Consider the following 15,166-nt stretch of genomic DNA (forward strand, 5'->3'; position numbering starts at 1 on the left):
ACACACTGGTAATTGGTGGGGAGGGGAGATGGCAAAGGTGGTCAAAAGGTATAAACTTTTGATTATAACATAAGTAAATCCTGGTAATGTACAGCATGGTGACTATAGTTAACAATACTACATTGTATATTTTTAAGTTGCTAAGAGTAGATTCTCATCACAGGGAAAAAAATTATAACTATGTGTGATGACGGATGTTACCTAAATAAATTGTGGTGATCATTCTGCAATATATACATATATCAAGTCACTATGTTGTACACCTGAAACTAATGTTTTATATGTCCATTTTATCGCAATTAAAAAAAAGAAACATCCTGATCCCATTCACCCCAAGGAAATAAAGCAATCTCTCAGTTGTAGAAAATTACAAGCTACAAGAATAAAAGCTAAAAAGTTTAGCAGTCATGAAGCCTTAGCCATGGGAGGCATAAAGAATTCTAAGGATTTTTTCCTAACTAAAAATACTTCAATCTAGAATCTGAAGCCTGACCAAGCCTATTTGTGAGCAAAATTACTTTAAAGACTAGAGCAATTGTTGCTTTGTAAAAGAAATCATTAGAAGCATTTAAGTATTTAATTTCATATAAAAATGGGTCTCTTTTAATAGTCTCAGGAATATCTAAAGTATGAGGTACATATACACAAAACTATCAGACAATTTCTCTAATGAAATGAACTTTTTGGAAGGTGATAAAGTCAGTCTAATACATTGTTCCAGGAGGTCTTGATTAAATGTGTCCTTGTAGTGGTTCTCCAATAATGTTACACACACACACACACACACACACACGCATGCGCACACACATACCCCCAATATTCAAAAATTAGAAGAATCCCGCTTTTAGGGACAGAAGAAGTAGCTTGCAGTTTTGCAATTTCAGGGCATATTCAGTTTCAATTAAATGAAAGAAGAAACATTCAAAAATTTTTTTGAGAACTTCAGTTGACTAGAGGGAACTTATATCTCCTTACATTAGTTCTACCAATTTTTTTAAATTAAATTTTCCATCTGAGCATAAAGTATTAGACAAGCAACTTTCCTTGGTGTGGCACTATTAAAATCTACACATGAAGATACTCAGTTTCAATTTGAGGGCATAAATCATCAGTTCTTCTGTTCTCATATTTATATGACTATAGCCTACGGCTTAATGGTATAGTCATTTTTCTCTGCAACTAAACAAGGTAAATAAATGTGATATATTGGCACATCACCCCACCACTCTGCATATGGTGCACATTAAGGTTGTATTCATTTGCCATATGAATATAATTCCTTTTACCACATCTACTATTAGTTACAAGCAGTAAATACAGAGTTGTTTTGCTGGAATTTGAGGGCCTGCATTACATCATGGAGCACTAAACATCCTGGACCTTCTGGAGAATTTCATAAACGTAGTAGTTTAATGTCACCTGAACTTGAACACTGCCAACATACTGCTTCAAACCCAACTTGATGAATTCTTCAAGAAAAAGAGAAAAATACAGGGTAGTCTTAGTGTTAGTACAACAGTGTACGCCAAAAGTCAGGCCACAAGGAAAGGTCTCGGGGAGGTAAATACAAGAACTCATGCTCTAGACAATCGGATCAAGGGTCAAGGTATAAGAAGGCTACTTGTTTCAAGCATTGCTTTCATATTCAGAATCAAGTGAACATAAGGTTAAAATATCCAAATTTTCTTCCACTGTAGCTTACTGAAGACCTGTGATCTCAAGAAGGTAAGAGTTTGTCTCATGACAAACTGATGCTTTGTTTCATTAGGTATAGGTTGTGTTTACTTTTTCCTTAAACAATAGCTTATTATAAATTTCCAAATCCACCTGAGGGTGGGGGAAAAAGAAGGAAGAAAGTGATTTCTTTTACACACTTACATGGTTCAACACAAATGTACGTACCTTGGCATTTATGACCATAAATAATATATCAATTAAATTAAAACAAAGTACAGCTGACATTATCAAGTACTGATTTTCAAGTTTACCAACATGAAGTCCCCAAGTATATCCAGCAGATGGTGCTCTAGGACACCTACTTACAGAGAGTAGTACTGTTTGTGTTACATACACCTATAGTTTGGCGAGACAAAGAATAAGGATTTATCAGTAGCTTCAGTAAAACATATTAGGCTTTATGATAAAGAACATAATTCCTAAATATGTGCACAAAAATGTACATATGCATAAGCACATGTGCACAGAAGCAACCAGTAAATAATTCACACCTGGACATATAATGATACTACTTTTCTTACAGACTGATGAGTAGTCCATGTATATCAGTGGTATTTATAGTCATATGGCAAGATCATTCTAAATTCATTAAAAAAAAATTTAGAATGCCTGAAAGTTAGAATTCATTTTTAATTGTAGCAGGAATGTCTCATTAGGGTGATACTAGTAAAATTAACAATAGTAGGATTTACGATAATGACGTAAGTGATTGATGAGAGTATAACAAAATGAAGTTTTAGACAGAGAAAAAGCAGGGCAGCCATGGCATACAGTACTTTAAAAAACAGCTCTGTGGTCTGTTAGTGCTAGCCTTATGGTTAATAAAACCTTCTTTCTAATTAATGGTGCTGAAATATTCTTAAAGAACAGAATCTTGTTGTTATGAAAAAAACTTAAATAGTTGTGTGGTTTTTTTTTTTTCTTCCAGTAGACGCCATTCCCATAAAGGAGAAAGCTGACATAGATTAGCATGTCTGATTGCAAAGAGGAAAAAAAAATGCCACCTTTCAATCAAATCAAAAACAGAATGTGAGAATGGAAAAGTACTTTACTGAAATACTATATACACACATCCACACAACACCCTCACAGTCAGCAACCATTTGTTTCTCAAGCTAATCAACTGTGGCTTTTAAAAAATTACTCAGAAGCCTGAAAATACTTAATAAGCATTTACTTTTAAATGCTTAATAAGCATTTAATTTTAAGTTTATGAACTAGTAATACAATATAAAAATCGTAGATAATAACTATTTTGTAAATTTTCATCTTGCTTATAAAATCATTTCAAAGGTTAAAGTATTTAAATGTCAACTGAAGGCACTGGGGGATATTTTCTCCAAAATTTGCAGATATACAGTCTGTATAGCATTATTCTGATAGAAAAACGAGTGTTTCAGGAAAAGCATTTCGGTACACAAATTCAGTTCTAAAACACAAAGAGTACTAGGGCAACGGGAGATATGCATCCATGTAGAAAATTACCTCTCATTAAAATGTTCTTGGCTAATTTTATTTAAAAATCTACAACTAAATGGAATTGTATCTTAATTTTTCTTCTCAGTAAGAAAACTGCATTCCACAGGAGATAATCATCACAAAACGAGTCAAAGATGAAAAACTATCTGTTATACAGGAAAACAAGGCTTTTGCCACGTGATCTAAGCAGAGTTTATAAAACATGTATATCCTTTTAAAAGCCCAAGTTATACTAAATATAGGTTTTATCCAGCTGAATTAGCCGGATTTTGCCCAAGCAATGTGTATTTTAGTACTGGATAACATGATTTTTAAAAAATAGGAATAAAGCTGTGAACTTTCCATATAGCACTAACATCAGATTTGTAGAAAACGGCGCAGGCGTATGACCCTAGGAAGGAAAATTACTAGCTTATTCTCATAATTTTTGAAAACAAACAAAACAAAACAAAACAAAACCCACAAACTAAATGCTTGAATGAGACCTATAAAATGCAGAAAAAGTAATAGCTTAGTTTTCTTTAGCTTTCCCTTCAAGAAAGAAAAAAAGTCTGTATTCAAAAATTTAAGTTGAGGCGTTGTGTGCATTTATTGACCAGACTGAAATTATATGTAAAAAAAAAAAAAAAAAAAAGTGGCTGTTTCTTAAAGGTCATTTATATTGCATCCAGGCGATACAACATAGGAATAAGCATAACCTAAAATTCCTCATCTGAAAAGCTCTGACTTCAGCAGCTGGATCGTGGAGCCATCAACAAGCCAGAGGCTTATAAAATCCAAACCAGCTTGCATGAATGTGTAAAACACAGTCCACACGCGTGGTAAAAATGTCTTTGTTTTTGTTTGTCATTTTCTTTTGAAAAGCTTGGACCAACTTGTTCATTTTTCTATTCTAATGTGTGGAAATTCTCATTATATGAAAAAGTGCCTATTTGTCTTTCTCCCAGATTCATCCTTCAAAGCTAAAGCAAAATTAGATTGGGACATCAGACGCTATAAAAGGGCCAGAAAGGATGAGGTTCACTTTGAGAAAGGTAATTTAATTTAGTCAAGATACATTACAATTTTCTAAAATTTTTATTAGATGTGCTGTTATGTTATTATTTTTTTTCCTTTTCATTACCAGCATTCCTAGGAGTTAATGTCCACCATACTGCAGACAATGAGAGGGTACAGATGAAGTGCTTATGAAAAATATAACATTATAATATACACTCTAATGCCAAAAGGATGGTGTTTATGTGGTGATTTATTTGCTCTAAGCATTCTGTGCTTCTGATAACACCTTAAGTCAGTTACTATTGTTGCTTTCATTTTACAGACAAGACAGAAGGACCACAGCAAAGCTCGGAACTTAGATTTGCTTCACTTCAAACTCCAGGATTTGGTCAATGCTACTTGATTCATTTTTTTAGAAGACATGCATGTAAAAACCATCTCTAGGATGATTTATAAGGTATTTAAATATATATTTCTCCCTTCTGGAAAAGCTGAATATTTCTAGTTCTAAAATACACTTTAATTTCTGAGTAACGGCCATTACATATAAGTGTAGCTAATAAGCCTTTTAGCTACTTCTCAGAGTACACATTGGTAATGACCATGTATAACATAGAGAACACAGTTAGGTCAAGGAAGTAAAAACAAAAACCAAACAAAAAATCTTTTTCTTGTGTTTGGAATGCTGTATGCGCATGAAACACATTATTTTAAGGCAAGAGAAAGTACTTCCTAAATATTTCTAGCTAAGTAACAAACTGTATATTTATTATTTATGTCAAGCCTAGGTTTGTCTTAGATGATTTACTGAATCTTGGTAACTAAATTTATAGACAGAGGAAAAAAAGAAATTGAAAGTAGACCCTCCTAAAAGGCCAGAAATAAAGAGCAGAATGTAAGGGTCCATAATGTAAAGAACACGAAGTACTTTTCAAACGAAAGTGAAAAACAAAATCCCTGAAGTCTACATGTTTAAAAATTTTATTGTAATTACATATAAAATGCAGATGCCTGTATAAATATGTGGAATACACACACGGACACATTACCCTCCCATTTAAACACATACACTGAGTTTGACCTGATCACAAAGACTGTATTATCCAAAGCATCACAGCCTTAAAGTGATTTTTCATATTCTATTTGTATAGGGAATCATCCCTGATTTGAGTAATGTAAGAAATATACATTAGAGGATTTAATAAAAATTATGTTTACCCATTTACACAAAACAAAAAAGCATAAACAGCTTTTATAAAATACGTCCCAAATACTTCTTTTAAAATTATACACTGGTTTTTGGCTAAGTATTTTTTAAAAGGTTTCATTTTTAATCAAATACTACACACTCAATAAGCACAGCTTGAAGAAGTCAATCCAAAATGTGATGGACTAAAGCGTATTCAGACTGTTTCATAATTTGGAGTTAAGTGACAGAAGTTAAGTACCACGATATTCAGGTAAAGCAATCAGGGACAAAATGGTGCTTCCTTAACCAAATACAGTGCAACTTGCTTTAAATTAAGAAACTGTAAATATTTAAGAGCAGTTAAAATGCTCTACCTTATGAAGTAAAAATCTTAAAAGCTGTTCTTGCAGGAACTCTTCAGTGTTGTCATAATAATTTTAATTAAATTCTCATTTTTCAGGTGGTCCCTTTAATTGTTTTTTCCTACTTCTTAATGTGTTTTTCTAAAGCCATTTCTTTTCTGCAGCTGTGTGCGATTGGTTTTAATGGTAGCTGCTTCCTTTTTTTGCCTTCTGTGAATTACAATTTTAAATGGTTACACATTTTTTGTTTTACTGCCTTCAGCATAGTTTCATAAAGATGTTTAAGGCTGTTGGTGAACATTTTCATTTCCCATCTGAAAAACCAAGAGCCAATTTGAATATTCCATATTGGCCTTTTATGACCTGTTTTATCTTTTAATATGTAAATGAAAGCATATTCTTTATAAAGACTGGTTCATTTCCACGAAATTATAATTGTTCTTTTGCTCCCTTAAAATATGAATTTGATAAACAAGATAATATGTGATTGCTCTTTTATGTTATATCTTGTTCGTGAATGAAACACCTCTCTTATTTGGTGACAGCCATTTCCAATGAAGAACTAGCATTTTCAGATCATAAGAATAACTTGTAACATGAAAAATGAGATTTCATACTTGCACTTGAGAATTATCAATGCTCACAAAATGTTAATAATTGAAAGGCTATCTAGACCTTTCTTAAATTATAACTAAGAAAAAGATTTGATAATTCAGTTTCACTTTCACCATGATAAAAAAAATGCAACTTCACTGCAAAATGTTATTATACATCACTTGTAACAGTTTACTTACAAAATAAGTTTGTACTTACTGCCTGGGTTATCTCCAATCCCACTGCTTTTTCCATTCCAGTACCAGAGCAGAAGGGTTGCATCACGTGACCCTGAGAGAATGTAGCAATTTCCCCCAATATAGGACTCAGAACGAGTGAGGCAAGTGACCACATCCCAATGGCCAAATACCACTTGAATCAATTTTCCTGAAATACAAAACAATTTCCTTTAAGACTGCTATAAAATAAAGAAATTCCAGTGACCATTTCACTTATAAGATAATGAAGTCATATTAACTCGGATTCTGATGATTCAGATTTTACAATCAAATTTGATCTGGTCTAACCTAAAAGTTTTCTTTGAATATCAACAACAAAAAATCAATTGAACAGTGATAACACTTTTGAAAGACATAATTTTAAAACTATTTCAACAATATTTGAGGACCATGATACCATATCATTATACATGGCTACTATAAATTCCAAATGAATCATGTCTACTGAATAAAGCAGGCTCAGAAGAACTTGTATTTGGAACAATTTCAGTAATTTCTTAAGTTACTCAGTATGATTCAAAGCAAAAGAAAACTTAGGTGCCTTTCTTTAAGTACTCTATAGTTCAGACTTTGCTAACACAAACTTGTCTCTGAATTAGTAAAGTTTAATGTATTTCTTTTTTTTAAAGTGATCTATACAAAGACGATATAAGTCACTTTGGAGAGTTCCTGTTCTTTTCAAATTAGAGTTACATGAACTAAGTTTTGGTAAAAAGACTAATATATTGTGATTGCAATTAGAGCTGGGTCATTCTTTCTTTGTTTTGCTTGTCTGAATGATGAAAATTCCTTGGTGGGTGATGATGAAGTTAAGATAACGGCAGTTTATCGAACATTAACGACCGGGGACAAAGGGGAGGAACCCAGTACACTTACTATACATCTAGGGAGGGCTTCGGACGCAGGATGAATTATTCACCTAACAGTGCCGGAAAAAAAAGTAAAGCCCCCCCTTTGAGAATCTTTGTTTAAAAATCAGATATAGTGTTTATAATTAATTCATACAAACTTGTCTAAAGAATGAAATAGCTATAGCAGCCCTTCCACTACATCCCTATGGTTTCTAGCTAACATTTTCCTTTGAAATGTCTACAGAACTGCATGCAGATGAATGTCATAGTATGTCTACCTCTAACAGTCAGCATGAGTTTCTTTTTATTTTTGAAGAAGTGTTTCAGTGGGGTCATATAAATAGAATTCAAATATTCAAGAAGGCCACTAAGCTGAAAGAAGATTAATATGCCTAAAAAGTTTGTGTTTAATTCGGAAACATCATAACCTATTCAAAAGTTTAAGGTCTCAGTTAAGTATTAGCAACTAAGTGTATTTAACTTTTCAAGATAATCATAAATATAACTAAAAAAGTACTTATGTTAATTTTTTTAATCTTGATTTTAATAAGTCTGAAGCTTATTACAAAGGCTGCAAATTTTTTAAAAATGCTGAAATATACTTAGCTCAGATAGAAAGTCAAATACAGTGTGTTCACTCTTGCGGAGAGCCTACTACTAGTAACTTTAAATTCAGATTCATTTCAGCCTCAAGTTGCACAATTAATAAAGTGTATTTGTTCTCCCATGAATAAAGACTTTCATCAAAGCAGGTGTTTTTTTTTAACTGCTAAAAGTTAAAAATGTGTACTTCTGAATTTCTCCAACCTTTAAATTGATATCAAAACATTTCATTTAAAAATGAGCTGTGTCGGGGTGCCTGGGTGGCTCAGTCATTAAGCGTCTGCCTTCGGCTCGGGTCATGATCTCAGGGTCCTGGGATCGAGCCCCACATCGGGCTCCCTGCTCGGCGGGAAGCCTGCTTCTCCCTCTCCCACTCCCCCTGCTTGTGTTCCCTCTCTCGCTGTGCCTCTCTCTGTCAAATAAATAAAATCTTTAAAAAAAAGTAAAAATAAAAATAAAAAAAATAAAAATGAGCTGTGTCAATAAAGAATATGGTAAGAAGAATTCAAGACTTCTTAAAATGAAAAATATGGAAAAGAAAAAGCAAATTAAATATGAAAAGATATAATCATTTATTTCCATATCATTTCCAATTTATCTGAAGAACAAAGTGGAGAGGTTTCGTGGTAAAATGGGTGGGGTTAGAGTAAAGGCCTTCTTATAAGGGGTAAGACAAAGTTAGGAAACTGAATGCACTCTTATTACTAATCAGAAAACTGAAGGTTATATCAGTGAATTTTAACTACTGAGAATAACTCAACACGCCATATTGTTGATTATGTTTTTGATAACAGAGTATGTACAGTTATTTCTGTCCCAGCCTACACCTAAGTGTGGAGAGCATGTAAACTCCAGGAATGATTTAAATGGGTTATCAAGGGTAGGCTTATTTAAGACTTGATACCTATCACCTCAGTGGGTTGTGGGAGTAAGCAGGAGAGTGACTAAAATTAAGTAGGTACATGAGGCACACGGTGCACAGGAAACCCATGTGCTTCCAGGAGGCTTGCAAACGAGCAGCTGTTCACTTGGTAACTTACCTAATTTCCAACTCACGTGAGGACAAAGTGGAAAGATTTAACTGTAAAAGTGGGATGAATTAACTATAGTGGCAGAATTTTCCAAGATTCGTTTGTTATTTCTCGGTTAAGCCATCGCCCTGTATCTACAATATCAGTGTTAGAAAAATGTATACTCAGTCACTGTGATTTCTTTTTTCATTAAAATTTCCTAGTTTTAATTTTTGCCCCCAAAGTTATCACAATTATTTTCTATTCAACAAACATTTATTGCACACCTACTAAGTGCCAAGCATTAGGCCCTCTTATATGTACATTGGTGGTAAATAGACATGATCCCTGCCCTCAGGGTATTTAGTGTTTAGTGGGGCAGACAGACATTAAACAAATACAAACATATGTAATTATGAATAGTGGTAAATATTATAAAAGGAAAAAACAAGGTAGGATCAGTGAGAATAATGTAGAATGAATTTAGATTAGGTGTCAAGGAAGACCAAAATGAGGGAGTGACATTTACATATTTACATCTGAAGTGTTTCATATTTTAATACAAATTAACTATTTTCTACAATTTATACTTTGGACTCAACTCTGGAAAGCATTATTTTTTCAAGTTCACTTTTTCCTGTTCTGGCAGCCTTCCTCCACAGTATTTGTTATTGCTGTGAGGTTGAGGTTCACTCCTCCTAAATAAATCACAGCATAGAAATACCTGCTGCTCTTTTTGGTAAATTATTTTCTGATAATCTCATAAGTGTTCCTCAACCTTTATTTTTTGTTTCCTTTAATACCAGTCTGCCTCTCCACACACTAATATCAAATATTACCACAAGCACTAGAATATCCCTTTTTTGACAGAACAAATTTTCTAGTTAATGTTTTATTTGACAGCTGTGCTACAAATAAAAAAAATTCAAGCTCAGGACTCTACACCACTGAATCTAAAATGTGGCCTGAAAATAATTCCCACTGCCGAGGGAAGGTTTTATTGTTGCCTCTGCTGTTCTGGTGGTGTCCCGAAAACATGATTTATGTTTAAAGAATTTTCTGTTACAACCATGTTTCTCTCCCCCACTCCACCCCGCCCTGAATCTAGTAAGAGAAGGGTTTTTTTTTGTTTTTGTTTTGGCTTATGTGCTAAAATATAATTGAATTCAACACTTCTGATAGCTTTGCTATTATATATTATTGATCATACAATTTTCCCCTTGCTTCTCTGACAAATTGAAAGGAGAAAATATTTAATATCCCTATTGTCAAAAAACACAAACACATATTTACCCTAACTGAAATTATTTTAAATAAAACTAGCATCATTGTTTGTATATATTAAGATACTAGGACTATCATTTCAGGATTTTTTCATAACTTTTCTGGCAAGTATAAATATTGTACAAGCTAAGTCCCACTGAAATGAAGTTTAAAATAAGGCTACCACTTATAAAAATGTTTTACATACACACACACTCACATATTTTAAAAAACAGTAAAGTGGAAGGTTTTTGGAAAGAGGGGAAGGAATGTTATCTAGCTTATCAAGTCTAACATAACATGGAAGACATACTAGGAACTTAGTGTTGTAAATTATAGCATTTTCCCAAATTAACAAACATTGACAGATGTACCTATCTATGTAAGATAATATGATAGAATCACAAAGAATGCTACATTTGAAGTCAGAAGAGCTGGCTCCAAGGCACAGTTCAATCACCACTATCTATACGAATTTCAACAAGTTACTTAAACCTCAGTTTCATCATCTGAAAAATGGGGATAAAGATACCTGTTCTGTCTATCTCACAGGACAGCTGTGGGGCTGAAACAGTATCATGTATATGAAAGAACTTTGTAAATTCTAAAGAACTGTGTGTGAATGCGTTATTTTAATTATTAGTATTACATAACAGTGAGGTTAGCTCTACAAATATTAATATTCAGTGCTTTTTAAAAATGACGTGGAATGTCAGCAAGCTCAAAAATCCTCAGATGTGGGGCGCCTGGGTGGCTCAGTTGGTTAGGCGACTGCCTTCAGCTCAGGTCATGATCCCAGAGTCCCGGGATCGAGTCCCACGGCGGGCTCCCTGCTCGGCAGGGAGTCTGCTTCTCCCTCTGACCCTCCTCCCTCTCATGCTCTCTGTCTCTCATTCTCTCTCTCGCAAATAAATAAAATCTTAAAAAAAAAAAAATTAAAAAAAAAATCCTCAGATGTCAAAACTAAAGATTGACATAATGTATGATTCCACTTATGTAACATTCTGGAAGATGCAAAATTACAGAGATGAAGAACGGTTCTGTAGGGCAAGGCTGAGATGGGGGGAAAAGGGGACTATAAAGAGGCAGCACAGGGAATTTGGGGGATGACAGAACTGCTCTGTATCTTTATTGTGGTGGTTACGTAATTCTGCACATTGCCCAAACTTATAGAACTTTAACCCAAAAAGAATTAATTTTATCATATGTAAATTATAAGAAAATTCTTTAAACGTGTAAAAAACAATAAGCCATCTAAAAGAATGTTTAAGAAAATTTTGTGAAAGAACATAGCAATTTTAATCTGAACATTTTTGCAAAAAGGGAGCACAATTTAAGGTCAAATGATTCTTTTTTTTTTTTTTTAAAGATTTTATTTATTTATTTGACAGAGAGAGACAGCGAGAGAGGGAACACAAGCAGGGGGAGTGGGAGAGGGAGAAGCAGGCTTCCCGCCGAGCAGGGAGCCCGATGTGGGGCTCGATCCCAGGACCTTGAGATCATGACCCGAGCTGAAGGCAGACGCTTAACGACTGAGCCACCCAGGCGCCCCAGGTCAAATGATTCTAAGCTATCATTACCATAATAGTGAAAGAAGAGGTTAAATTTTAAATTTAATTATTAAATCAGAGAAAATCCATTCTAATAATAAATAATTTTAGGAGCACATCAACCCTCACGGCATTTTTTAAGAATTCTAGAGGAGTTTTAGGCTTAATAGCAATCAACCTCATAGACCTAAACATGCAGTAAGCACCTAACTAATGAGAAAGACTTGAATAATGATATTTTCTTTCTGGACCTACAGAAGGTAGGATGCAAATTATAAAACTAGATCATTGGTTCCATAAAAGAAAAAAAAAAACATGACAAACCAACAAGATCATGGCAAAAACAACTTCTAGGGTTCTATATGAACAGTACATATTTGACTATTTTTCCCTGCTTTCTCATGGCTGTATTATGGTACTATGATCAAAATGCATAAGGACAAAGTCCTTGAATAACCAACAGTTAATTTTTCAATATATTATACTTAGTAAGGCAGAAACAAGGACTCATATATTCTATAAAGATTATTAACAAGATTGAAAAATGACTTACTATAAAACATTAAATTAACTAGAAATTTCAATTAAAAAGAATTTCCTATTCCTACCACATTTAAGCAAGATATTTGTAGATCCTTGTCTTAGTTGAAATAATCTACTTCCATAGTATTATCAAGTTCTGATACATTAATATCTAATTTTAATTCTTTCAAATATTCAACTACATATTTACCGTAAGTTGATTTCCTCCTCTAACAGTTTCTAAAATACTTTAGAGAGACTTCATTAAACTTTTCAGTTTTTCTCAATGTCCTATATACAAAAATTTATAAACATTTTAATAGATTGGATCTTCCATAATAATAGTGAGTTGAGCTTGGTTTGTCCCTTAGGGAGATGCATGCAAATGAATATATGGACTTAAAATTTTATATTGTAACAAGAGCTCCTGTCACATACAAAATCAGTAGTCAGCTATTTTCCTTCATGATGGTGTAGCTTTCAGCAAGATTCTATGCAGAACTGAGTGGAGGCAAGGTATTTACTAATAAGAAATACATTTAATGAGAATTTCCAGTAAGGAAAAAGAAAATGGGGGAAAATACACCTGTATGTGCATCTGCTATATGATTATGCATATACATGTACATATGGTATTTACAAACCTGGATGTGATTTCAAATGAATCATTCATTCCGTAAGCATGAGGCTTGGGAGATACACCTACTATAAAAAACTGCCTCTTAAAAATATGCTGAGGGCGCCTGGGTGGCTCAGTTGGTTAAGCGACTGCCTTTGGCTCAGGTCATGATCCTGGAGTCCCTGGATCGAGTCCCCCATCGGGCTCCCTGCTCGGCAGGGAGCCTGCTTCTGCCTCTGACCCTCCCCCCTCTCATGTGCTCTCTCGTTCTCATTCTCTCTGTCTCAAATAAATAAATAAAATCTTTAAAAAAAAAATATGCTGAAATTAACTTAATGGTGAACTATATAACAGATTTTTACTTAAAAGGGAAAAACCGTGTCTCTATGTCATACATTTTACAACTTTGTAATTACTGAAAGGAAGATGAGAGCATTCTAAGCCTCTCAACGCTACTTGTGGTTAACTTCAGTTCACTGATGAAGAAAGTAAGTTACCTGTATCAGTAGAGTAGACTCGGAAACTCTTATCCCAGAAGCCACAGATGAGAACGTAGCGGTTGTCCGAAGTGATGACAAAGCACTGGGAATGGACTTGAATACTCTGGTCTAAAAGGTCAGTGATTTGCCTCCTGTGCATTCCTGTATTGCTGGCTGTGAGAACAGAGGAAGAACAAAAATCCTACTAAACCCACAACACATGTACAAAAATCCTGTAATTTGTAACACTGGGGGTGGGGAGTGAGGGAGGAGAGGCAACACATTCCAGGATAAGAATATTTGATCTCTAATTTTAAATTTTAAACATAATAATATTTGAAAAACCAAACAGGAAAATATATCTGGCTATTGGAAAAATGTGGGTAGCTAAATTCAACATCTCAGTAAGAAATTTTGCCTCGAGGGAAAAATAATAACATACTACAATTTCAAAATAGTATACAATTCTCAGAACATGCTTTCTAGCTCTTGGGCAGGACCAAACTAGATTACAGTCTCCAGACTGTACCACAGTTAGGTTTGTGTTTCTGACAATCTCATTACACCCATTGTCATGAGAATGGATTCATGTTGTGACAATCTATTGCCTTTAACTTTTTGTCACAGGAAAGAGATATTAGAATTTAAATGTCATATATTTGAAATACTGTAGCATCTTGGAGTACTTTGGCTTTAACAGGTCTTTAATTTGACTGGAGGTGAACTCCCATTTCCCCTGTTTACAGCTGCACTTGCATGTAGGGAAAGGGTAGAATGACTATTAAAGATACTCGTAATTGAAAAAGTCAAAGCACAGCACACTGCCACTTTCTCAGTCCTTATGTAAGCAATAAAACAAGACAGTCTGGCAGTGTGTTTTCAAAGCGCTACAGAGCACCTGATATGGGGTTTGTCATAAGGCACAAGGTCAGACACAGAGCAACATCAAGCACATAGGAAGAGTAATAATCCTTTAGAAATAGACTATCAAGTATGTCATTATCAGAAAAGGAATTTTCACTGAGAGGCCTTTTTTTGGAACCAAAGAGAAAGCTTTCTTTCTAGTGACCTAGGGTTATTTCACCACCAGCCTTCCAATACAAATAATGGTTCTTATAATAACAAAGGAACTTGATTGTACCAGAAATCAAAACAAACAAAATAAATTTCTGAATCTGATCATTACATTCTTTGTATCATAGTCTTCAGGGTTTTGTTTTGTTTTTTTGGAAAAAACCTCAACCTATAAATGCATTATTGATAAAAATAAAAAATAGAAAAATATTCATTGTACATAATAACTAAGTTAATGTGACCAACCTGAGAGAAGGTGCAGAAAGTAATGCAGAAGAAAAAAAGTGTTCAAAATACTTTCCAGTGCTGTACTGGAAACCACTGGGGACACAGAGAAATAAACTTCCCTGCCTTCATGGCAAACGTATGCATAGACACACTGCAAGATTCTGCCAGCATCTGTCTGTACAACTTAACCATGTAAGATCATTAGAGAACTATTTGATAATAGGCTTCACATACTTTGGGGGGATTAATGAACTAGAAAGTGATAGCAGTAGTAAAAAGGGTAGAATTCTATTTGGGGATCACTCCCCTGCCATCTACTTCCCACACAAAGGGAAGCTGCTGGCAAAGGAAAAAAGCTTTTATGGGGA

General features: G+C 34.1%; 1 protein-coding gene across 6 annotated transcripts in view; it reads right to left on the reverse strand.

Annotated features, from left to right (window-relative positions):
* Positions 1–15,166, reverse strand: part of LRBA (LPS responsive beige-like anchor protein) — an 841,444-nt gene that overhangs the window by 25,860 nt on the left and 800,418 nt on the right. For all 6 annotated transcript variants that reach the window (XM_064585149.1, XM_064585150.1, XM_064585152.1 and 3 more), the window contains 2 exons: positions 13,515–13,670; positions 6,580–6,747 (listed from right to left, as the gene is read on the reverse strand). In XM_064585149.1, coding sequence (XP_064441219.1) covers positions 6,580–6,747; positions 13,515–13,670 — 324 coding nt within the window. The remainder of the gene's footprint in view (positions 1–6,579; positions 6,748–13,514; positions 13,671–15,166) is intronic.

Source organism: Mirounga angustirostris, unplaced genomic scaffold, assembly GCF_029215605.1.
Source record: "Mirounga angustirostris isolate CCGP_5_RB_7025 unplaced genomic scaffold, mMirAng1.0.hap1 SCAF_2, whole genome shotgun sequence".
NCBI lineage: Eukaryota > Metazoa > Chordata > Mammalia > Carnivora > Phocidae > Mirounga > Mirounga angustirostris.